Genomic DNA, 25558 nt, shown 5'->3' with positions numbered 1-25558 from the left:
GCATTTGTGTGACGTCAGCACAGGTAGGGCTCCTACACCAATAACAATCATTTGATTTCAGCTGTTCTATATCAACTTGTGTTTCTATTGGTGTAGGAGCCCTACCTATGCTGACGTCACACGAAAGCACTATGGCTTTGTTTACGGAAGTAGTGCCAGCACTCCACTAAGAACATTTTCAAGAGAGTTTTTATTTTAAGCTTCATAACTCACCCTCTAGCCTAAATAGTAACTAAAACCATCAAGTATTTGACATAGAAAATCATTACTAAATACTAAATTTACCCCTAGTTTCATCCAAATCCAAAGTGACTTACTCCTGGCTTCATCATAGATGAGTTGTGAGCATATTTCAGCATTCTTTCAAATTTCATAGCATTATTTGAAGATTTTTCTCCGGCAGCTTCCTAACTCACTTTGTGTAGAAGCTGAATTCACCCAAGTTTTTACATAGAACTTATTTGTTTAAACACAATACTTTTCTTGGAACCGGTTTCATGTTAATATCTTCACTAGCTATTGAGATATTAAAAAAAATGTGCACAATTTAGTAGGCTACATTTTTTGGGTATCTCAATGGTTATTGAAATATCTAAATGTCTATTAAAATATCATTCAAAAATGTGCACAATTTAGTAGGCTACATTTTTCTGGAATATCTCACAGTTATTGAAATATCTTGCGTAAGAAGAAGAGGGAGACCCAGGAGAAGGTGGCTGCAGGATGTGGAGGGTGATCTGACTAGGATGGGGATTCATCGATGGCGAATGACCAGAACAAGTGGAGGCGTGTAACGGAGGAAACCAAGGCCCACCAAGGGCTCCTAGTGCTAAGAAAAGTAGTAATAAGTAGTATTGAAATATCTCAATAACCATTATCTAAATCTATAAAAGAACTTTATTTCGAAGTGAAAAGTGTAAATTTAAAGCATTGTGTTGTGCTAACTATAACCTTAGTGTTTCTAATATTTATATATAAGGAAATTTGTACTATATACGGCGAGGTGGAACTACCCTTGGGTCACCCCACCATTGAAAGCCATACGCTAATAATAATTATCTAAATAATTATTTGTTGGCACCAATATGTTCTGAATATGTAGAATCTTAAGTAAAAATTGAATAGGAGTCAATGCAACTGGTTCAAAGTTCATTAGTTTCAACTAAATGAAATAATACCTTTGTTTTTCTTATAAATGTGAACATTTGTTCTTGTAATGTGAAGTTCTACTGTAGGACAAACTGTAGTGATTCTACAATTTTTCAGAGTTGAACAGAGAGACTCATCTCAAACTGTCAGCATGCCTAATTAATCACATCAATATGCTCCCATTCAAAGAATGCTGACAGTTTAAAGTTAATCTCTCTGCAGTAGAAAGACTTTCCATTACAATGAACAATTCATTGACTTTTTCATGGTTACTTCATCATTATAGACTCTTCACAAACCTTTACCATCACCGTAGACCATAGTCAGTCCATAAACTATGCACAAAGACACTTCATATAGGTACCTTACACCATAGAGTAAAGATAATGTTTAAAGATACTTGTATCAGTTGTCTCTGCTTACACGTTAGTGTGGTCTTCATGGAAAACAATTATAACACCTCGAGAATGAGTAACTCAGTGAAGAACCTGTTAAATATAAATAATGTGAATATCTTTGGAACGGTTTGAGAAATCAATGTTTGGTTTTCGCCATTCATTTTCAATTCTAATGAAAGTCTGTATCATATGACAAACTTTCCATTTAAAAAATCAAGTTAGATTCAAAATGGCAATGGTTCGAAGATGGCAGATCAAAATTTTGAAGCGGCAGAGATGTAGTTTTTTTTTAATTAGAATAGGATCCCCAATCAGACCAGACCTATCGTCAAATCTCCTTGTAAAAGAAATAACTGTTTTCATAATTCACCAACCCTGTATAGAGTGGGTATCATACCCGGCACATGGATATGGGTTTCATTAAAACAAAATGAATACATATAAATAGACTCAATTTATTATACATTATACACAATTACACATATTTTTCATCAAGCAGTACAACAAGAAACTGATAATCAAGTGGTAGACTTGGAGATACCAACAAACATCACCTTGGCATACCAATAAATTAATTCAAATCGACACTCATGAGACAAAATATTTACGAAAATTTGAAGGAAGGAATGTTTGAAAGAATCTTATGATATTCACATTTATAATAGATATGCATAATAACATTTACACATCAATATATGCATGGAGACAATTTTGCATGAACTAAATTCATTCACAAGAAGTTTTGAACACTGTAATCAACATTCATTTTTTTTTTTAGTTTTTCTTCCAATTTTCTAATTAATAACCGATACATCAAATATAGGCTACCCTTCAGTTTTCTAACATCTTTTCCATTCAGAAATGGACAAAATATTGCATCATAACTTAATTAATGACTCGAAATTAATTTGGTAATTTTCTAATCGACAAAAAACATTCAAGCTGATAAATCGACAACAAGGCTTCAGTTGATGACATGATGATAACAATACATTATTATAGCCTGGTTATTATTGACCTGAACCCAACTGTATGAAGTTTATATCAACTATAGCTTACATTTTTAAACAAAATACAATAATTATATATTTTTTCGAAAATAAATGTTGAATAATGATTGACTTTCAAAGAATAGTGCTATTGTTCAATCAAATAGGTTCTTGATTATAGCTTAAATCCAATAAAATAGTAATTGTATACATTATTCCAAACATTAAATCCAATAAAAATGGTAATTTTATGTACATTAGACTAAACATTGAAACACCATCTGGACATTGAAACCACTCTACATGAAGTTTAGTGTTAAATTCTCAGAATAATAAAAATGTTTTTAATACATTTACCTGGGATAGAATTTTTGGATTTGAAATGATTTAAAATCTTCAAGGAGAATAGAGGACTTTGTTAACTTAATACCACTGAGAAGCCTTTGGTTGGAGAGAATTAGATTGATTGCACTCGTTATGACCTTAGAATACTCAAGATTTTTAATATTCAACAATTTAAATTGTGATAATCAATTTCATTTTCTTTCAAGATACTGTAACTTTTTCGATTTGATTTCATCTGTATTAGTGAGGTAGACACAAAAGGGGTGATCTGCTGTCTCTATAACTAAATCAAATTAAGAATAAATCAAATACAAATCAAACAAACATCAAATCATACAAATCAAATAGGTCTATAATGCAATACAAATAATAGAATATCATAAATAATATAATTCAAATTATAGATTGAACCAATAAGAATTATAAATAACTAAATTGTGTAAGCGTATTAAATTCCATCTATGACAGTCATCAGTGTGAATTTTATTCGACCAAAAGTTTAATTAACGCTATTATTTCATCGACTGTAATATGAGCATATAATTATTATGTGTCATTCTAAAAGATAGAGATATGAACTAAGTTCAATTAACCGATGTTCAAATAGTATAATTGACAAACGATTTATTCATGACCAAAATGAATGTATTAAAACATTCTAAAGTTCGATCTTAGCTAAGTATGGTCCGACTTTTTATGCTTATCAAATAAGCACACACCGTAGTCAAATTATACCAATGGTTGATATCAAGTTATTGGTTGCTATACAACAAATTTCAAACTCAGTTAAAAGTACGTTTTTTACCGTAGCCTACGTAAGCGAATGCGGCCGTCCACCGAGAAAGAAAACAATTGATTCTTATGAGAATGTTCACACATTGGCAGACTGGAACTGGAACTGTGTGAACAACCCCATATGAATCAATAGTATTCTTCCTCAATTTTGTCTGCCGCGGTCGCAAAAACGAAAACGAACCATGCGTTTGATTTCAAGGGTCGTACGCAACATCCAAGTTTGAACGAAATTGGATCAGCTATTTAATTGTTGCTGTTGATATAATAGTAAGCTATTTGTTTTAACTCGGATAATGTAACACATTATACCGAATACAACCATAGGTTGCTTCAATACACCAGCTGATCGGAGTACCGTTAAACTTGGTTCGTGCCCTAAGGAGAGTCTATTACACAGTAAAATATTCCATAAAATATAATTCCAAACCAAAGATAATTCATAGAAAATTCAAATGAATGAACAAAATCATCCAGAGATAATGCAAAATAATTCATAGATAATTCAAATAAATGAAAAAATCGAATGAAGAAAACAAGGATGATGCCTATCTATGTATTTGATAAAAGATGACCAATTAGATTATCAAAGATTAAATCTTTTAAATATGGTTAAGTCACGAGGAAAAAACTAAAATTGCAGCGGCGTAACGTTGACCATTGATGATCCAACACGCCACCCAAAATGTCCCTCGATTGGCTGAGAATTAGGACATTTTCGGTGGCGTTTTGGCTTGTTGGAACACTACCTCCGTAAACAAAGCCATAGTGCATTCTGGTGACGTCAGCACAGGTAGGGCTCCTACACCAATAAGAATTTGTTGATTTCAGCTGATCTATATCAGCTAGTGTTTTTATTGGTGTAGGAGCCCTACCTGTGCTGACGTCACCAGAATGCACTATGACTTTGTTTACGGAGGTAGTGGTTGTAATGATAGTCAGTGGCCAGCTTGATTGCAGCCGATTTTTTTCTCGTGACTAAACCATCTAAAGAAAATAGTTAACTGGGTCCCATGGGTTGTTTATAAATCCTGCCTCTAAATTAGTTACAGATCCACCCGCAATTCACTTGACCGACCGTTAAATCTCTAACACTGGTCATAGCTCGTATCAATCACCTCCTCTTTAACCGTCACCCTCCCAGTCGCATTAATATTCTCGTACTGCACTTCTATATCATCCTTTATTCCCGAATCGGTCTGATACACCTGATCGTTGGCTATCTGGAAAACGACATCCTGGTCCCCGTACATGGCTTTCCCATCGCTTGTCACCACATAGATCTGATTATCTTCCAGTGTTGCCGTGGTTACAACGTCTTGCATAGCGGTAGCTTCCATGTTTCCAGCTTCCACTAGGTTATCATTCTGATTGACTAGATATACTTGAGTGTATTGGGGTGCAGCGCCTTCAACAAAAGTACCTCCCTGTACACCCTCAACAAAATTACCTCCCTGTACAGTCTCAACAAAATTCCCCCCCTGTACACCCTCGTTAATAGTCATAGCTATCACGTTGGGGTTGTTGGGATCCTGCAGACAATTTCCGTCAGTTATGATATTCATGTTATTTTCAGCAGCTATGATATTGATATTATTTTCAGCAGCTATGATATTCATATTATTACCATCAGCTATAATGTTCATGTTAGCTTGTCCTTCAACTGGGTTCACATTGATGAATTCACTGCCACTTATATCAGTTACAAAACACTCGTTCTGAGTGTAAGTTGCCTCGTTCTCTTTACTTAGAAAGCCTCTAATCTGTTCCGCATCGAGCGGAACACCCGTTTCGGTGTCTGCCAGATCTGAGAGAGAGGGAACGATCTCTTGGCCGTCCATCTCTCTTTCTCCAATTTGTCCATCTCCCAGTCCATCCGCGAGGTCGTCTCCCTCTTGGTAATCTCCTTCGTAGCCCTCAACATCGTCCACATCTTCTTCCAATTCTTCTGCTTCTGGTTGTGCTGCTGGAGTTTTGACTGGTTCGAAGTGTCGGTGCACTTCGTCTTTTCCCTTTATAGACTTGCCTGAAAAATAAGTATTATGTAAATTAGATTAATTATAATCATTCAATCCATATAGGTTATATCATAGAATAAACAATCTAGAAGTATAAAAGTGTATATGTAGAGTAGTATAGAAGTTTTCTCTGAATATAGCTTCTTATGAGTACATAATTTTCTAACGAGTATGGTGCCCATGTGATGTTAAACAACAAGGTAAACAACAAGGTTGTATGGTTGTATCAAAGTTATGAATTATCATCAATTATATCCATGTAGCCTTCTTAAATTGATCTCCAACTACAAATGTACATGCATTTTTCTTTTTTTTTAGGATGATGCTCACATGATGTCGATGTTGAATATAGAGGTACCATTAATTATTTTGGATATAGAGGTTCCATTATTTTGAATATAGAGGTTCAGAACTAATATATTTTTCAAACTTTTCTTGCAGTATTATCATTTTTGGGAATAAACGTTTAAGCATGTTGTGAGTGTTTAAGTGGATGGGGTTTTAACAGTCGTGAGGCCCATTATTTTTTATTATTCATTATTTATTTTGTTTATCTATTAATTTATATACATATACAATCCACGTAAAATGACATGTTCAGGCTAAGTTGGACCTTCCTGACAGGGACTCCTCACCAAAAAGACATACAAATTAACTTACTTAGCTGATGAGAGAAATATGGATTTTCAAATGCTGACAAGAAAACGTTTGTAATTCTGACGCAAGTAATTTTTCATCAAATTAGGTTGTGTGTTTATGTGGTGTATTTTTGAAAATAATTTATTCGAGCTAACAAAACTTAAAAAACAAGACAAAACAATGCCAAGTACTATGAATTGGGAATAAGGACATTGTTTAAATATAATAAGTATTGTATACTTTTAGTTGGATCATCAGTAGCTGTATCTTATGAACGGGATATTTTGATGGTTGTAGATTAGGTGATCGTTTCCCCATCGTTATCGTAGCAGAGCATAGGTGGATCGGTAGTAGATCATGTTTTCAAGATGAGTGTAATATTTGCAATTGCAAAGGTATCCACTTTGAGGAATTTTTACCTTCGCCAAGTACTAGAGCCTGAGATAGTGGTCAAATTTAAAAAAAAAATTTAGGGAATAGTTGCGTTTAAACTAATCTTCACCAAGCAGTTTGTGCCTGAGATAATGGTCATACAACACACTTTAAAAGATTCCAAAATTTGAGGAAATAGTTACGTTTATACTAACCTTCGCCAAGCAGCTTGTGCGTGAGATAGTGATCATGCAGCACCTTCTTGAGAACCTTTCGACCGCAGATGGAACAGCTGATGAGGAAGGAGGTGTTCTGCGTGAAGGGCTTGAGGTGGGCGTGGTCATTAGTCACGTGACCCGAGAGAGCCACCTCGGTTGCGAAGCCCCGATCACAGATGGTGCAGGAGAATGGCTGCGGGGGGGCTTTCACCAATGACTCGTTGTTGGAGGATAGATGTGCTACGAAAAAATAAACGATTAATAGAATAAAATGCTAATTAATTGATAAACTTTAATGTTCATGAGGGTATGATCACATTGGATGCGCAAGTGCAGGTCAGATCATGCATGCTCTACTAACCTACGATAAGCATTCATTTTCACGATGCATTGATGGAAAGTTAAAAGTAATGGAAGAGCAAATAATTTGATGAAAACCTGTTCTTCTTCTCAGCCTTTTCCCATTGAGATAGGAATGGATGAAAACCTGTTATTTCAATAATTTCATGTTTTCAAGAGCGAATATCTCGAGATATCACAAAACTCTACTGAACAAAAATAGTAGAGAATTTATCAAGCTAATTTTTGAATAGTTAGTCATGTCAGTTGAACGCATTTTCCACAAGATATGAGCGTGTAAACAAGATTATTGAGAAATGCAAAGTTTAAACCACCCTCATCCCTTTAGCAAAAGGGGTAGGGATGGGGACTTATTGCTTGTTTACCTCCTTACTACCCTAAACAGAACTGCGAGGTCGAAAACTGTCTTCCAAACTTTTCCCTCTATAGGAACCCTTTTTTGAGCATTCATTGCCTGGACTATTTGTTCAGTGATAATAATTCTTTTAAATAATTATTATAAGAGTTGAAATAGCAGCCTGACCCCGAATACTCCTCTATGGAAGAGAGTCATTGGTTACAATGTAATTAAAAATTAATAAATGGAGTGCAGGCATTCGAATAGAGATTCTTTTATACATATATACCCTTTGAATGAGGCCCTTTTAATGACATATTTGAATCAATTATAAAACGTTTCATTTTCATAGATAGAAAAATATTTAGATTGAAAATAGACTTGCATAATCATAGATAACGGCTGAAAATTCATAAATAATTTATACATAAATTCAACGCTAAAAGTTTAACAATAAAAGAATGTATAAATGAAGAACAAAACTTACTTCCATCACTAAATCCTTCCGTGGCATTCTTATTATGTATAATCTTTGTCTGTAAAAGGAAATAACAGCATAAAATATTTTTCATAATTGAGTGACTTTCACTTCAGTATATTTTCCAAAATTATCCTGATTTGGGCCTTCGCCGAATCAATATTGTTCCTCAAAGAATTTAATCTGAAAAACTTTAGAACGAAAGAGCTCTTTTAATAATTCAAAAAACAAGGAACTAGTACCGGCTGTTACACAATTGTCGATGGTGAGGCCAACCTCAAATTACAGGAGACTGATAATGGTTCAATAATCGAAACTAGACTCTTCAAATTCCACGAGTGGTGAAACACTTTCCAATTCTTTTTATGCAATATGGAATATTAACTCACACAAAAAGTGTAACTACTGACCAGAAAAATAAAATCAATTAAAGAATTAAACGTGGAGAAAATCATTTCCTCGAAAGAGAGATAGAGTTAAAATATAGTTGTAAAGGGAGATTATTTTGAAATTGTGATTTATTGTACAAAAATCTCTTACCGACAGAATAGAAATTATTTATAATCTTACCTTCTTCATTTGTTTAACTAATCTATTAGATCGCTCACACTCCTCCCTGAATGCCCATATACTTTCAAGCCTTGTAATACAAGCTCTGCAGATTTTATCAGTAGCATCATCCCTAAGAACCTGTAAATAATATAATGTTGGTAATTATCCATAAAATATTTATTTAGTTTGCTAAAATATTTTAGCTACGTTTTTAGTTTGCTTTTAATGCAATCCCTGCAGATATCACTTGCATCATCCATAAGAACTTGTAACAATGTCAATAAGAGAAATTATTAATGAAATATTGATCACACTTTCTTATTTTTACTATTTTGATCATTATTGAATCTCTGCAGAAACTATCAGTAGCACCCCTAAGAACATGTAAAAAAATTTAATATACATTTTTACTATTTTTCAATCATATTATTCAGGTGAGAAATGTTACAAGAAAAGCATCAAACATCATTTAATCCAATATTGGAATAATTTCAAGAAGATTGAAATCGTATCCACATACACTGAGGTCTATAATGTTTAGGCTAATAAAACATTTTGAATAGACATCGATATTATGGAATTTGTCCATAATGTATTTATTTATTTCATTTCATTAACTGACCTCCTACAAAAGGGGTATATGGATTTGTCAAATTCATAACACAAGAAAATGTGTGCTATCTTTCTTAAACCTCCAACTTGAGGTTCGTAATATTCATTGAACTCATCCACTGAATATGCACCAATAGACAGAAGCTCCTCTCTCAATTGAATTCTAAATTTTCTTCCTTATAATATTGTTCTAAGTGAGATGGCAACAGGTTGTGCATTCGAATATCTGAGCTCCGTACACCTCGTTCATACATGCTTGTATGATATGTACAGCGTTCAATTTCCTATACATTAGTTTTCACATAATTCACACAATTTTTTATAAATACTTTTACAATATTTATTTCGATCATTGAAGCCCTAAGTGTCTCTTCACACTTAGCTACACAAAGCTGAAATACTTTGTTTCTCCCAATATTGAATCTAAGCTACGAATATGTCCTCACACTTTTGGATTTAAGATTGGGAGATATGACGTATTTCAGCGAAGGGTAGCTAAGTGTGAAGAGACACTTAGGTATATTAAATGAATGGGAAACTAGATTATTAGATACGATAAATTGCAAAATTTATTCATTTAAATTGTAGAATTACCTTTATTCCAATGCACGACTGGATAACCTCTTTCAGAGAAATCTGGAAGAAAGTCAAACAGGTATCGAACAACGACACCATGTTGCAATGTTTGGACAAACACAGTCGGCACAGTTCCTGTTTAACTGTTAGAGTTTTAGTGCCAACAATCCCGAGAGGGAATGCCAATTCAGTTGTGCCAATTGCTTGTTCCTGTTGTGCAAAAGGCTCGTCACCAAGATCCCCCACAGTTTCTTTTATGAAATTGTAGGCAATTTCTTCGTTGATCCGCCTCTCATTCAGTTCCTCATCATCCTCGTACATCATGTTGTTATCTCCGTCTTTGTCTACGACCACAATTACCATCTCTTCATCTTCTCCTTCTTCGTAACCGTATTGACTGTATCCTCCTCCTCCCCCTTCATTCTCTTCCATTCGTTCCGCGTTTGTCAATGATCTACGAAGCCGTTTGTCCCTTAGGAATTGCTCTATTGTGCTGTAGGAAAAAATTGAATTACTTCCAACAAATTCCAATCAAATAGGACTACTGTGTAAAACAACATTGCACATTCTAAAAAAATATGTTATAAGAATTGTTGATTCTCTTCCAATCATAAAATTCATATGAAATAGGCAAGAGGCAGATAGTTACTATCTAAAGTCTGCGCAAACCTTAGATTGCAGGAATAAATTATATTTATAACCTTTAAGCTTACATTGTAGCGATTGGTTCGCTAAAAAAAAATAATAAGTATATAAAAACATACATAAAAAAGCATTGCTCTTATGGTTTACATTGTTGCCAGATTTTACAGAATCAGCCTGAGAGCTAATTGTATTGGAGAAAGAGCAAAAAATAGGGTGTAAAGCTTTTTGATAGAATCTGCATAAATACGGCAAAACAGTGTGCTCCTATTGTTATATTGAAATAACATAAGCCTGGTGCTGCAAAATAAGGTTTACACGGCCTTTAATAGACACTTGTTACTTACTTACTTTAATAGAGAGTTTTTCATAATACAGCGAGCATAAAATGTTAAGGATAAAGCATCATAGACCCCAACAATACAGTCATCTTAGAGGCGCTGAACTTATATCGCGGGCCTCTTATGGAGAGTGTCCCCCAAGTTTACCCCAAAAGAGGCAATGCATCGTTAACGGGTGAAAAAAATCAGCGCGTCCAAGACGCCCATATAGCTGTGGCCTTGAGGTGCAATTCCTTAGCGACGACCCGCGCGGCTTGAGTCGTCGCGGCAGAAGCACGTAACCTATAGATTCGATGATTTATTAGATATAAATCGTAAAAGCAATATTGTAGCCAGCTCTTCTAATTCATCTGCTGCCATAACGTTAATACAAAATTAAAAACAAATTATTTATCAAATCTAGTTTATAGGTTAAGCTTATGTGCTCTATTCGCAATGGCTCTAGCATAGGGCTGGAGTTGCCTCTAAGGAATTACACATTTAGTCATAAGAAATAACATTCCAAGTAATCTAAACCTATTTCAATGTAAAGATTATGAGAAAAATCAGACAACCAAAATACCTAATAAAATCTAATAAAACTCTATGGAATCTATATTCTTGAACAAATCTTTGGCAGGTCTATTTGAGCAAACTACGATAAAATCGGAATAGAAGCTCTAGAAACTAAATAAAATAAAGTTGAGCATTAATCTACATACCGTACCTACTTAAACAGTGCAAATAGCTTTACATTTTTTAGTAGTGATAATCTATGAAGCTTGAAAAGAGAAATTTTTCATGTATTTAAATAATCGATATTGTATACTTCAAACATTTTTCAAGACACTTACATTGGATTAATGCTACCAGCTTGTCTTTTCTTGCCTTTAGTTATGTTCTCCATGGCGTTGCTCTCATAGGTGCTCTAAAAATTAAAATTGATAATGAAACATTTAACCTTTTACTAATGTGTACAAACCTTTCTGTACCAAAACAAAAACCTCACCAAAAAAACTAAAATCAAAGTAATAAAAATTAAATAACAAAATTTATACTGGCAGAAGCCAAAAAAATAAAAATTAATCAAATTAATAAAAGTACCGTGGAGGATTTTTAAATATATAGGTAGTTAGTAGGTAGCCTAATGGATGAAGAAAGTATAAGGTATTGTGAATATGGTGTTTTAAAATGAATGATTTTATTAACTAATAAACTTACTGAAAAAACGCTGTATTCTTTTCATCAAATTCTAATTTTAGTGGTATCTTCCATACAATTGTTCAAAATTTAGATGTCGTTACAATGACAGTCCTAGACGGTGAATCATATAATTTTAAGAGAATTACAATACTAGCTCGGGAACATGAGAATCACTTATTCAATCATTAATATATAAATCCTCTCAGCTCAGAATATCAGATTTAACTTTTAGAAATGTTAAATTTATACTGAACACTGACACTAACATTGTTTCTAACCTACAAATACAGAACTGTAAACACAAATTGGGAAGAATAGTGTGACGTCACAATACATCGTCTGCATTGACTCGTTTCCAAACAACTTTAGAATTCTGTTCAAATCATATAGGGCTATTTTTCACACGGAGTTTAAACATAATTTACGATGGTAATGTGCTTTGTTCCTGATTGCAAACACTACAGCGAGAAGCAATCTTGCAAATTCTATAGATTTCCAAAAGACATCAACAAGAAGAAAAGCTGGATAAAAGCAATAAGGTAAGTTCATTCATAGGTTATGTCAATGTGATTCTTTTCATGCTAGCTTAAACTGATGACTTGATAAATTTAATTAGAAAGGTCTTATTTAAGTATATCGAATGTGGAGTTAAAATTTACATTTATAAATTATCACTCTTGACTTTTTCTACATTAAATTATCCTAATCTGTTGTTTAACATTTTGATCTGTAAAAGATTACCCTAACCTACTCAACAATAGCCTACTGTCAAATACTGAAACAAGTAATTGAATTCAGCTAATAGGACTGGATGAATATGATGGAAAGAGTAGACTATTAGATGAAATTGTATTCAGTAATGGTGGGTTCACAAATGCATGTATGTAGCGCTTACATAAGTAGCACTTAAAGTCAATATTCAGAACAACTGGCAAATGTAAACATTAACAAGCAAGAATGCTATAGGCTACGTTCTGCAATTAAAACTTGCTATTTCACATTATTTTTTGATGACCTGTTATAAATTTCAAGTTTCATCAGAACTTTCTTGTGTAGCATACAACTTGTAACTTAAATAGCCTACACTTCTAAGTTTTTCATGATACAGTAATATTATATTTAAATAAGCTATGAATATTTTTAAATAACAACTATTACTGTTTATATGTTTCAGAAGAGCAGATAGAGAACCAAGTGAGCATTCTTTAGTATGTAGTTGCCATTTTGTGGATGCTGATAAAAAAAATGGTCCAACTATTTTCCAACGGAATGAACAAAAGATGTTGAATTTCCCCGAGGTGGAAAAAAAAGAGAAAAAAAAGGTAAATATCCTTCAAATATTATAACACCAGGGTCTAGAACCTTTTTGACTGGTGACAAAGAGAATACATTTTTGTATTTTTAATAATGATAGTGATCCTTACATGAGTGTGAGACTTGTGCGTGGGTGATGAGAATGAGCTGGATGATGGTGAAAACTATCATGGGATTCGAGACCTAGACCGGAGTGGTACAAATGTCAGCGGTACCAAACCGGTTGAGGCATTTCACACTCACCGGCACGGCATCTGGCTGTTGGTGAAAAACTAATCTGTAAATATTTTTTGAAGTGGCTAGCACAGAATGATGGCTATTTACTGTGGTAACACTGTATTATTTTAGTAATAGTTGACTGCCCAACTTTAAACTGTTGTAAAATAACCTAAATATATTCAAAACACAAGAAGTGTTGTCATCTGCAATGCTGCCAATGACATGGCAATGGCACGGTGGCGTTTTGATTGAAAATGGTCATAAATGCCCTCATAAGCGACCATGTGGTTACCTCAAAAAAATTTGAATGAATTGTGAGAGTATATATTTCTATTTTATTAAGATTCAAGCAAAACTTCTAGAGAACAGCATTATTAACTCAATAATTTTTTAGGTGTTTCATGATAATTCACGGTAATAATCTTACTTGTAGACCACTGATGAGCATTTGAGTAAATTTGTTTAGCATGTCATAATTATAGAATCATATTTTGTTTGTTTAGGTTTCACACAGAAACCACAGTGGCAGAAGTTGTGCAGGAGCCACATCCAATCGTGGTAACTGAAGATGTCAGTGGCCTACCACTACCATCTACAAGCAACAGTGTTGTCGCAGTGGAAGCGGAGGTGTATCTATTGAAAAAAGAATTGGAAGAGCTCAAAAAAACAAAAACTGTCCAACAACGATTCACTTACGCTATGATTTGTGACAGTGATAAACTGGTATTAACCCACACAGGTTTACCGAACAAGTCAGTTTTCAATTATATTTTGCAGTTGTGCACAGCTGGCGAGATTACTTATTTTCTTGGGTGGAAAGTCACAATTATCTCGCATTGTGACCAGCTTCTGATGACACTGATGAAGCTGAAAAGAAACCCAACTCATAAGGAGTTGGCTTTTCGATTTCAGTTAGGAGAAACAACGGTAGCAAATATTATAAATACGTGGCTCCACATACTGCATGAAACCATTTTTGAGGGGTTGATAAAAAATAAAATACCTTCCCTATTAAAGAATAAGTCATGCCTTCCAAATTGTTTTACAGATTTCACATCCTGTAGGATAATCATTGACTGCACGGAAGTGTATGCTGCAGTACCAGCGTCAATGATTAAAAAACAATCAATGTATAGTAACTACAAACATCGATACACTCTCAAGGGGCTTGTTGGAGTTGCTCCCAATGGTGTAGTAACCTTCTTGAGTGACCTTTATGGTGGCTCCACATCGGATAAAAAAATAACCCAAGACTGTGGGTTGTTGTCACAATTACAATCTGGGGACCTCATATTGGCCGACAAAGGATTTTTAATAAATGACATTGTCCCAGAAGGTGTGAGTGTCAACATTCCTCCCTTTCTAGAGACTCCCCAGTTCACAAGAGAACAAGCTCTTAGAACGAGGAGCATAGCAAGAGCTCGTATCCATGTGGAACGTGCCATTGGTCGTATTAAAGGTTATTCTATCCTGGAATTCATTCCACATAACTTGATGTGTTATAGTAGCAAGGTGTGGCAAGTATGTGGGGCGTTGACTAACTTTCAATACCCGTTAATAAAAGAAGTCGAGGTGTTCTACAGATGTGGAGAAAATATATCTGAAGAAAATGTATCTTCAGAATGACAGCATCCAGGGTAACATAGCAAATAACTTTAACACATCTAGTTATGTGGAATGAATGAATGTACATAATAATAGTAGGTGTATGTCCACAACGGTGCACCGCCACTTGCACAGCTGTTATGCATCATGTAATTCAATGTACGCTTTTATACCTATGTGGACGCATCCATTGATTCACATAATACATATCAGTTGTGGGGTACGCCATTGTGAAAATTAATGCCTGTGTAAATTAACTCCTGTTTTAATTATTTCTATTTCTTACAATATATTGTTGTGAAAATGATTACCTGTGTAAATAAACTCCTGTTTATCATTATTTCCATTTCTTTCAATATATTTAATACCGTACATGAATTTACTAGAAATCCTATCCTATTATTATTGTTTAATTTTATAATTCAACCCGTTGTATATTTCAAATACCGTTCATGTACATATCCATAATTTCAAATTTGTAATTGGTTCTGAGTATATTTTTTATGTTAGATTAATTATTATAAGTACTTTATTTAAGATTACTTTTACATAAGATTAATTATTATAGCAGAATTAATATTAATGAGATGAGTTTCCAAATGAAAGCAAAATTCAAGATTTTATTTGTTAATCATTTTGCTCGGTCTCTTGTTTGTGAGACTATGCTAGTATCAATTATAGTGTAATTAATAAAATTAGTTATTTATGTAAAGCAGAATTCTAGATTTTTTTTGTTATCCATTTCGCCCTGGTATTTTTTTCTTCCTCAGACATGTTTCTATGAGTAAAATTCACTAAGAACACTACTTATACAGTATGTCCATAAAATGCCGGAACGGTAAAATATCTTTTCAACCATTATCATTATATAGAAAAGTATAAATTGGTATACCAATGATCCTCATATAAATCCACTTTTTAAAGCAATTATTGTATTCTTATGTCATCATAATGTGGATGACCCACAAGGGGTAAGTTTGACATAGGCGCCGACTTGTCAAAATTATTGGGGGGGCCCTAACCGGGTGGTCCGCCAACCCCCCCCCCCCAACAAATTTTTTTTAAATTTATAAGGCCTAGAAATGCTTTATTTAACTACTGGTATAAAATATTTTTCAAAAAGTCAAATTTATGGAAGAAAAAAGCTTACTTCTTTCTATTTATTAAAAATACAGAGAGTATGAAGAATAAATTACTGTATTTAACCCAATATGTATATATACATATTGATTGGTTGGCCAATGTCCCTAAATCATGGACCAATTTTGAATTTATAAGACCTAAAACGCTGCATTTAATTATGCAGTATAAAGAATATAGGCAGAAACAAATCACATTTTACTCTTTCACACTAAAATAAAATAAAAATGAGCAAAATTAATGAACTAAAAATAGCATAAAGAATATCTAATATTACTCGAAAAGCCAAATTTTCAGAAGATAAAAAGCCTAGGTCTACTTACTTAAAATACAGAGAGTATGAAGAATAAAATAATTACTGTATTTAATTCAGTTTAACTTACATACATATCCATTGATTGGCCAATGTCCTTCTCCTTATACCATTGAAAAAGTATGCCTTCTGAGTTCATTGCTGCTTATAAACTCGTTCATCACCGTGCTCAAGTGAACTTCGTCCAGGACATCACGGTGGGCGTGAAGGACTGCTAAATTGTTCAGCCGTTTCTGTCCCATTGTTGATCTCAGATACGTCTTCAGTCGACGGAGTGCACTAAAAGAGCGTTCTGCCGTTGCCGACGAAATTGGCACTACTTGAAGAAGCTTGATCACTTTAACCACTTCTGACAGCATTTTTTTAATGGCTGGCTCTTGTGAAAGATATTTCCTTACATCACGCATTGATTTCATTTTTAAATTATTTTGCCTATTAATATCGGCTAACATGTTTAGATGTATTTGCAACCTTTCAACATCCAGGTCATTTTTAAAAAAATCTTTCGACTGTTCGAAACTTGAACCTTCTTCGTTCGCCACTAACACACTCAAAAACTCTTTTTCGACCGCAACGAGCCGCGACAAGCCCGTGGACTCAAAGCGTTCTTTGATGCAAGATCGCACCGTTTCACACACCTCGATGTAGAGAGCTTTGAAGTAGTCCTTTGGGGTGTTGAAGTTATGTGGTGAGCTGGCTCCGTCGTTTTCATATCTATTTGGAACGCGCCGTTTCCTTGGAATCACAGGCTCTTCTACTTGTGAAAATTTGTTTTTTAAGCACGACTTCCAAAACTCCTCAAAGCCATCTCGCTTATCATCTAAAATGCTAATCAATCCTTTAAACATGCCTTCCACTTCAGTTACACTTAGATGAGGGCTCTGAATGTTTTCGTTAACTTCTTCTACTACGTTCATTACATGGCAATATAAATTCAAAAATAAATAAGTCCTGAACAGTATCATAGATTCAAGAAAACCCGCACATTTATAACCTGCTTCAGTTTTGTCTGTTGAGGAAAATATCTCAAAAAACTGTAGGAGATCTTCATAGTTTTTCAAAATCCTCTGTATACTTGAAGCTCGCATTGTCCATCGGGTCGGGCAAAGTGGTCGAAGATTGGCTTGATCATTTTCACTTTCGAGGCGTATGTTTCTAAATAAATTGATTCTTTTGTTAGATTCCTTAACTGTATTTATTAGATCTTTGGCTAAGGCCATAACATCCCTCATGCATGGGAGGCAAGAAAGGCTGTCCTGCACTGCTAAGTTCAAACTATGGGCTGTACAGTGCACGTAGTGTGCCTGGGGCTGAATATCCAAAAGTAACTTTTGCAGGCCTTTAAATCTTCCTCTCATGTTTGCCGCTCCATCATAGCACTGTCCTCTCAATTTTTCAATAGGTAAATTAAGCCGCGCAAAAATGTCCTTAACAATTTTGAAAAGAGTTTGTGCTTCGGTATTAGGAGTCTCATATAAACCAATAAAGTCTTCATTGATTATTAAATCGTCACTTACAGTTCGAACACAAAATGACACTTGCTCATGAATCGATATATCACTTGTTTCGTCCACAATAATTGAAAAGTGTTCACTATTCTTGATTTTATCTAGCACTGAGCGCACAACAGATTTGCCCAATATATCAATTATCTCATTTTGAACGTCATGTGAGATCCATTTATACCCAGAACGCCCCAACCAGTCTTTTAACTCAGGAACGTCTTTTTTCCTAAGTTCTAGCAATTGCAAAAAATTTGAGTTAATATCTTCATGTCCTCTTATGGCCAAACCTTGCCGGCAAAGGTACTTAACTGTTGTAAAAATAATTTCAAGAGCCAAACGGGCTTTCTTCATGTCACTGTTCAATTGATCATTTAATTGAGCGGCTACACTTGGTTTTGCTAAAGATGAAAGTTTTAAAACTCCTTCCTTATGCACAGACGTATTTTCATGAGTACGAAATTTGTCCAATCCCTTTTTCCAGTTAGAAAAACCAACAGTAGTAAACGCATCTTCTTTCTTGGTAGTCAATTGGAGAAGGCCCTTGGCCTCTGCCTCTTTGCAGGTCTGACAAAAAACTTTATCCATTGTTGCGTCATATTGTAACCATTTATATTTAGTCACCCAAGACTTCTGGAACGATCTTCCTCCAATAGGCTTGTCATTAGGTTTTGTATTTTGCTGTGAAAAGCTCACGCCTGATGTTGAAGCAGTTGTTTCGACATTTGCCGGGGTTGCAGTGTCAATGCGAGGCTTCTTAGTGATGAATTTATCCATTATAGGCTACAAAAAAAATCACTAATGCAGAAGCCGACAAAATAAACACTTACTCTAAAAACACTACATACTGTGCACAATTCTAACAATTGCAGCCCTAACAACACGTCAACACATGAAATTAGGTTATACGCGAACGCGACCGTGTCATAACTCACTTGACAAGCAAGAAGCAACTAGCCAACTATCACAACTACACAACACAAGACAGACTAGAATGCAGTGTGTCCAGCCGGGAAAAATTAAGTACTAATTATCAAAATATCCCTCGCAAAATGTACTACGGCTGGACACACTGCTAGAGTGAGTGCAGGAGCAGTGGCGCAATTTTTGGCATGAGTGTGCGGGGAGGGGTGGGTTGTTTGACTTACCGGGTCGTCGCCCTCTACGCCTTCTAGACAATAACAATAACAAGTAGACAATAACAATAACAGTGGTTCGCGTCGCAGCACAGTTCCAAATTCTTATAACTATCTATGACTCCCCTTACCCTCATGCTTCAACACTCATCTCTTTGGCTAAACTTACTCAGTTTTACATCGTATTAAGTTCGTAAAAGCACAACACAGTATGACATTGTGTTGAGAGTAATTGGTTTAGTACTGTTTAAAGAGTTTATAGTAGCGTATCACGCGATGCTTTAAACTTACAAGCAAAATGTAATTATCCTTCTCAACAAATTATTGGGGGGGCTCCGCCCCCTCAACTAAATTTTTGGGGGGGCTCGAGCCCCTTGGGCCCCATGGAGTTGCCCTTGAATTTGATGGTAGTAATCGTGCTCCTTGTTCACTAACATCAAATTTTCGTCATTCACCATCAATATGTAAGTCTTACAACTTCTAATGGATTCAATGATGTTCTCTGACTTTCTGAAAATATATGGACATTTCACCTCCACAATGGCATTTTCATTTTTTATGATGCCGTCAGGACTGGCTCCCAGAAAACCTGACTCATGGAGCCAAACCCCTGTTTTTTCAATCTTCACCGAATTAACCTCCTCCAAACATCGCAGAGCAGTTTGCTCGTTGTCCCTGCCCCACTGTAAACTTCTCACTGCTTTAAAATTGTAATCTCCTTTCAATTGTTTGAACAATGAGGGAGGATACCTATTCCGTTTGTATGCAGATAATACCTTACCAAAATTACTGGCGGTCAGACGGTATTTTTTTGCAGCAAACCAGAGAGGATTTTCGCACTGACCGACAGTTATGCGAGCAACATTTTCAATGTCCTTCCTGGATATTTGTGACACCGATTTTATGAAAGAAGTTCTATCATCTGATGCCAGATATTCTCTGGAGAATAAAATCTTCTCCATTTCTGGAACCTCAGCGAGCAATGATGGAGCTGGTTCCTCCGACATGAGCCATGTGAAGCCAACATTGAAGTTGCTCTGACGTAGACTGTCCTGAAACTGATGAAATGATAAATTTATTAACTATAGAACAATAGGCCATGAAAACCATTCTCACATCTCAAATTCATACTCCAATTCTCATATAAATATTTCTAATGAAATTTTGTGAAAAATCATTCTGCAATACCATATATTTTAAAATACTATGAGCGTGATTTACAACAGAGAAGGCTATCTCAGGGAACTTGGAATCAAAATTGTCAAGTGTTTAAAAAGAACCATCATTATGCGCCTGTGGCATCGTGACAGCCCATCTGGATACTCATGCATATTCATTTGTTATGCTAGATCCACACTCTCGCCGTGTCTAGGCAAGCGAAGCCAAATGCAAGTGTGTGGATGGTTGTTTCACCACCGCTCAGGTGGTGTTGTGGTTGTTTCGCAACCGCGAGTCGTTTGCACAAGAGTGTGGGTCAGGGATTACAGTCGGTCATATGTGCAAACTTTTCACTTCTTTGTTGATACTTTGCAAACCAGTAAAACTGGATTCATTCTAGTTTGATACATTTTCCAAGCAAATAAAAGCACTAAAATGGATCTATTCATTCACTGTAAAGTGTCAATCAATTACTGTAATTACTACACTACTTCCTATCATTGAATTTTAAAAATACAAAAATTTGAATCATAATAGTTATCTCATACTACACCTGATAAAAAGATCTCTCAAACTCCGTAGTGAAGCACGGGTGATCTGCTGGTAACATACATTCAAGAGATCTAAGACTTGTAATAATGAAGTGACATGACATTAAAATAAATACTGTGCTCTAAATGCCTTTTAATTTGGCCTGATTAAAAAATCTTGGGGAAAGACATTAGACCAACCTTTTTAATGTCCTCTTCCTTGAGTGGCGCTTTTGTAGCTCGATATTCTTTTCCTGGAGGAAAGAGGTCCTCTGCCTTTTGTGGCTTGTCACCCTCCACTGTCTTCACTCTGCTCCATCGACAATCAGCACTTGTTGATGAAATATTCTTGTGCGCATAAATCATCACTGCAGCCATGTGATGGCACTTGAAATTTCCCCTTGGACAAGTGCAATTTGAATGTTGAACACTTCCATCTTCATTCAAATCAATCTGAAAATCCAATCAGTCCATTTTTAACGCTTAGTTAGGTGCCCTAATAACTGCCGATTTTAACTTTTTAAACATGTGACATCATGTTGATTATGCAGAGGAGTTTGACAACAGCAATCATTGATTTATTTTGAATTTTATTCGTGTACCAACTATAGTAAATAAGGACTTATATGTAATTTCAAACTGACGCTATTCATATGTATTTGCACATGTCTGATGAATAAAGATTTTTCTATTATATTCTATTTTCTTCAGGAAAATCTACCACAATATCACTACCAGGAAGAAAAACATTGGTTAAATATATCAAAACTAGTCTGTAGAAAAATATGCTCTCCATACTTATGTAAAATAATTAGTTTATAATAAGGTGTTGAACGTTCACAACTCACCCAATAATATGGTATATTACTAATTTGCTTGTACCATTAGGCCTATATCACAAACCAATATCAAAAAAATATTCTTTAATACTTGAAATAAGGAATATACTATAATCAGGGGCAAACCCAGAAATTTATTACCGTTGGGGGGGGGGTGTTTTTATACATATATATATATATTATTTATATCATATTCCGCCAAACAGACTCTATTTTTTGTGATATAGGCTACCTCAATTATTCAAGAATTCGGGGAGGGAAGGGATGTATTCCTCAATCTCCCCTGGGTTCACCCCTGCCTATAATACTACATAAAATTGGTGAGTGGTGTGAACGTTTGAAGCAACTGGCAAATAAACTACATTTTTTTATGAATTGAAAAACATTTTAAGGACAAATGTTGCATTTTAAGGGCATGTTGCTTTTTGAATAGACTTTTGTGAAGAAGACAAATCTAAAAATTGAAAAGTTTTAGATAATGTAGTAAAGAAAGAGGGTAGTATGAAGGAGTCAGAGACTTTAGTTAATACAACCATTAAAATGATGGTGCTATTGGTCTTTCCACTTATAGTTCAATGCTCATCCAACAAGATCTGAAGCAAAATATATATATATATACACCACATGCATTGATTAATCAAAAGCATTGTTAGGCCAGTTGATATTATAAAATTTAAAAGTAGAATGTGATTCAAGAACTTCAACGTGGTTCCCAAATGACATTACCTAGTCTATATTCAACACATTTATAAACTTCAACTTACCTTCACGTTGTAGGATCTGTTTTTCATACTGGCTTGCACAACACCTTGCAAATTTTTCAAATCGCAATCGTAAATAATTTTTGATATATGATTTGATTTCACAGCGTTTTCACCTTTCTTAACTGCATTAGGTTCATCCCTAAAGAAGCTAACTATTTCGCCTATTGTGACAGACATTGCCTACCTAATTCAACGCTTAACCTATTCTATAACCTATAACTAATAATAATAACCCTACTCTGATCTTATAGCCCTAATAATTTACCTGTCTAACTATGCATAACCTAATTTCTTCTAAAACGACTATTAACGTTAGATAACTAAATATTAAACCTGCCTAAATCTAAATACTACAGCCTTTGACCGGCTACACCCTCTAAACAAAAATCTATGAAAATACTGCTAATACTTGTTAACTAATTTAACATAAGACCTGAACTTAATTATATGAATGACTAGCTACTAAAAACAATGTTCTCTATGTCTAAAAATCAAAATTTACAAAATAAAACTCATAATATGCCAACGTACTACACGAACCAAGTGCAAACACCATAGTGAAATCTCCCTAGCAACGTGTGTATGGAAACAAAGATGGCTACCCTAGCAACGAATACGTCATCACTATTCCTCCCTATTCTGGCAGCCATCTCTGAGTGTATACCAACTGTTGAAAAATTGATTAAAAACTTCATGATCACAATTCGAATTCAAAACTGTTGTGATAATATTATTCAAATTTTATACTCGGATTAATTACTGATGATGATTAAATTATATTTTACTTGGAAATGTCCTCTTTTTACCCAAATAATTTTAAAACATCGATTCTTATTGACATTGATATTAGTATCGAAGCAGGTAATCGACTTTCTGATCAGAAGCAGACGACGGGTCGGAACGACGAACGACGCTAGCTCAAAATTAGGTTATTGCAGATTACTAAACCCTGAAAACATTAATTAAATTAAATGTGTCGAGAGTCTTTTACTTTTTCATATAAGTTTTAAGCATATGAACTTTTTTGTCAATGCAGAGGTGCATTGAAATAATTATTTTGCATAATTTCTGATTTATCTTCATTCAAAAATGTGCTCTGTATGTAACTCATTTACACAAACATTTACAATCAAATTTATAGTAAACATATTATTTCCCGGTGTTTTTTGTTCGGTGGTATGATAAACATTTAGTAAAAGCTTTCTGCTCTTTCTCCGTAAAACGTCAAAGAACTCAAAAAGTAACCCATCATGAAAGCAATAGCTTTTTCTATCTGGTTGTTCATAAACCTTGTCTGCTTTGGTATGTGTGGATATATTTATTTATTGTGGTCACAATACTGGAATTACATTACAAAACAACAAAAATTAACGGCTCAGGAAACACCAAAAGTTGATAATAGACCGCTTGTTGATTATTTTCAAGTAAGTTGAAAAGTGTAAAATTTATTTCTATATCTCGACTTAGGCCTATTTACTAGTTTTAAAGTAATAACTTTTATCGTACGCATATTCACTTTTATATAGCCGTGATTATAAAAAAGTGATGACAATTTTATTTGAAAAGATATTTTTATTGTGAAATTTGTTCTAACAGGAGCCAGTACCTGTGGATATGCATGATGTTGAGTGGCGTCACCAAGAATTGGTTCAACTTCCTTTGAGAAGCAACAGTAAGCCAAGATTCCCCAATTCAGTGAAACCTACAGAACCTCCAAAACCAGTTCCTGAATGTTATGAGAATTGCGATTTTACTGAGTCAAGGTAAGCTATTGGATTCTTATCAGTAACTTTACCCTATCAACTATAGATCTATCTATATCCCTAACTATCTTAGTTAGGGAACTATCTTACCCTATCATAGACCTATTGTCACGTTATTCTTTATATTTAAATAACGATTAGCCTCCTGCTTGGCATCAGTCGGTAAAGCATGAGATTTGATATAATTATATAATTAGGTCGTGGTTTTCTAATAGTATTCAGTCTTAAAAAATCTTGATAGGCCTAGGTATGGGCTTCTCCTATAACTCTTGTAATTCAATAAAAAAATAAATATATATAAATATGATACTTATACAATAGTGATGAGGAATAATAAATAAATTGCACACCATAAACGTTTCATACATATATTACACAAATAATGCAAAAAAATAAATCGAGGCAAAAAATATATAAAGAGCGATAAAAAATATAATATAAAAATAGAACAATAATTGAAATCAATAAAAATATCACAGGCTAAATTTTATATTCTAGATTTATGGCACGAATCATTACCATGTGCCTTTATCTTAAAATCATATGCATTCTTTTGCATGTAGCTGCGATATGCGCTTGCTAATACTTGTCGACTTGGACAATTCAATTTAAAATGTATGCTTTAAGATCAGCTTGATAAATTAGCCACTAATAATCCAAATATATATATATTAAAATCTCTAGTACTTAGTAGATTTCTTTGTATCGAATATATATTTTTATCTCAGGGTGCAAGATTCGGCACCTGACGGAATAGGTAGAGCCATTCATCTAGTGAATTAGAGCTATAATAAACTATCGCAAATTATATTGCAAAAATTAAATATCATATGCATATGTTTTAATAGCCTAGATTTTGTACTTCTTTGATTTAATAGAAATTTCTGAAATATTGATCTATCTTTTTTCTTTTAATAAAATACCTTTAATAATAATTTTACTTGCGCAAGTATTACTCTTATTAATTTCTTAATTTATAATAAAAACCCTTTCGACAAGCTAGCTTTGATTATTAGATTAATTCGAAGCACTAGGGCGCCCATCACTAATTCAAATTTATCACTCACGTGTCGAAAATCTTCTTGTAAACCGCCGATGTCGATCCAACTACATGTGGTCCGGGAATATGGTAGCCGGAATCGTCTCCTCCAAGGGGTTATAAATTTAATTAAAAATGAAAATGACTTCCGCTTCACAATAGCCTCACGAAGTCTTTTAAGAAATTTAATAATTTAATTTAACTTTAACTTTTACAAAATCATTTTCAAGGTACTA

The 25558-nt window shown here is 34.3% G+C and overlaps 5 protein-coding genes across 7 annotated transcripts in view; 2 read left to right on the top strand and 3 right to left on the bottom strand.

The window, feature by feature from the left end:
* Nucleotides 1–1982: 1982 nt before the first annotated feature.
* Nucleotides 1983–12307, bottom strand: LOC111050713. 2 transcript variants are annotated; one of them, XM_039440000.1, is made up of 7 exons: nucleotides 12019–12301; nucleotides 11652–11725; nucleotides 9854–10328; nucleotides 8666–8785; nucleotides 8105–8153; nucleotides 6918–7160; nucleotides 1983–5699 (listed from the first exon to the last, which is right to left on the bottom strand). In XM_039440000.1, exons 2-7 carry the CDS (start codon nucleotides 11702–11704, stop codon nucleotides 4762–4764), a joined length of 1878 nt encoding a protein of 625 aa, XP_039295934.1. In that variant the 5' UTR covers nucleotides 11705–11725; nucleotides 12019–12301; the 3' UTR covers nucleotides 1983–4761. The 2 variants fall into 2 exon arrangements, with proteins under 2 accessions (XP_039295934.1, XP_039295935.1); XM_039440001.1 differs by lacking the exon at nucleotides 11652–11725 and having other exon boundaries at nucleotides 12019–12307.
* Nucleotides 12308–15856, top strand: LOC111056826 (peroxynitrite isomerase THAP4-like). 2 transcript variants are annotated; one of them, XM_039440002.1, is made up of 3 exons: nucleotides 12308–12539; nucleotides 13175–13322; nucleotides 14037–15856. In XM_039440002.1, the coding sequence occupies exon 3, from the start codon at nucleotides 14233–14235 to the stop codon at nucleotides 15157–15159; it is 927 nt and encodes a 308-aa protein (XP_039295936.1). In that variant the 5' UTR covers nucleotides 12308–12539; nucleotides 13175–13322; nucleotides 14037–14232; the 3' UTR covers nucleotides 15160–15856. Both variants share the same exon structure in this region, with proteins under 2 accessions (XP_039295936.1, XP_039295937.1).
* An 839-nt stretch (nucleotides 15857–16695) lies between these two features.
* On the bottom strand, nucleotides 16696–17508 carry LOC120354111 (zinc finger MYM-type protein 1-like). Its single transcript, XM_039440379.1, has one exon. The coding sequence runs from the start codon at nucleotides 17506–17508 to the stop codon at nucleotides 16696–16698; it is 813 nt and encodes a 270-aa protein (XP_039296313.1).
* A 2068-nt stretch (nucleotides 17509–19576) lies between these two features.
* On the bottom strand, nucleotides 19577–23155 carry LOC111056825. Its single transcript, XM_022344231.2, has 3 exons — nucleotides 22521–23155; nucleotides 21119–21370; nucleotides 19577–20287 (listed from the first exon to the last, which is right to left on the bottom strand). Exons 1-3 carry the CDS (start codon nucleotides 22695–22697, stop codon nucleotides 19577–19579), a joined length of 1140 nt encoding a protein of 379 aa, XP_022199923.2. The 5' UTR covers nucleotides 22698–23155.
* Nucleotides 23156–23420: 265 nt separating this feature from the next.
* LOC111044443 (beta-galactoside alpha-2,6-sialyltransferase 2) overlaps nucleotides 23421–25558 on the top strand; it is a 41558-nt gene continuing 39420 nt past the window's right edge. Inside the window, exons 1-2 of the mRNA XM_039439997.1 lie at nucleotides 23421–23944; nucleotides 24117–24283. Of these exons, the coding sequence (XP_039295931.1) occupies nucleotides 23771–23944; nucleotides 24117–24283 (341 nt within the window). The 5' untranslated portion in view covers nucleotides 23421–23770. The remainder of the gene's footprint in view (nucleotides 23945–24116; nucleotides 24284–25558) is intronic.

Source organism: Nilaparvata lugens, chromosome 13 (genome assembly GCF_014356525.2).
Source record: "Nilaparvata lugens isolate BPH chromosome 13, ASM1435652v1, whole genome shotgun sequence".
In the NCBI taxonomy this organism is placed as follows: domain Eukaryota; kingdom Metazoa; phylum Arthropoda; class Insecta; order Hemiptera; family Delphacidae; genus Nilaparvata; species Nilaparvata lugens.
This window is presented reverse-complemented; position numbering and strand designations above follow the sequence as displayed.

Excerpts from the sequence above, each read along its gene's own strand:
- LOC111050713 (XM_039440000.1), bottom strand. The coding sequence starts at position 11,704 with ATGGAGAACATAACTAAAGGCAAGAAAAGACAAGCTGGTAGCATTAAT. Across the intron at positions 10,329-11,651 it reads GCTGGTAGCATTAATCCAAT|CACAATAGAGCAATTCCTAA; the intron begins GTAAGTGTCTTG and ends TTTTTCCTACAG. Across the intron at positions 8,786-9,853 it reads AGTCGTGCATTGGAATAAAG|GTTCTTAGGGATGATGCTAC; the intron begins GTAATTCTACAA and ends TATTATTTACAG.
- LOC111056826 (XM_039440002.1), top strand. The coding sequence starts at position 14,233 with ATGATTTGTGACAGTGATAAACTGGTATTAACCCACACAGGTTTACCG.
- LOC120354111 (XM_039440379.1), bottom strand. The coding sequence starts at position 17,508 with ATGAACGTAGTAGAAGAAGTTAACGAAAACATTCAGAGCCCTCATCTA.
- LOC111056825 (XM_022344231.2), bottom strand. The coding sequence starts at position 22,697 with ATGTCTGTCACAATAGGCGAAATAGTTAGCTTCTTTAGGGATGAACCT. Across the intron at positions 21,371-22,520 it reads ACAGATCCTACAACGTGAAG|ATTGATTTGAATGAAGATGG; the intron begins GTAAGTTGAAGT and ends TTGGATTTTCAG. Across the intron at positions 20,288-21,118 it reads AGGAAGAGGACATTAAAAAG|TTTCAGGACAGTCTACGTCA; the intron begins GTTGGTCTAATG and ends TCATTTCATCAG.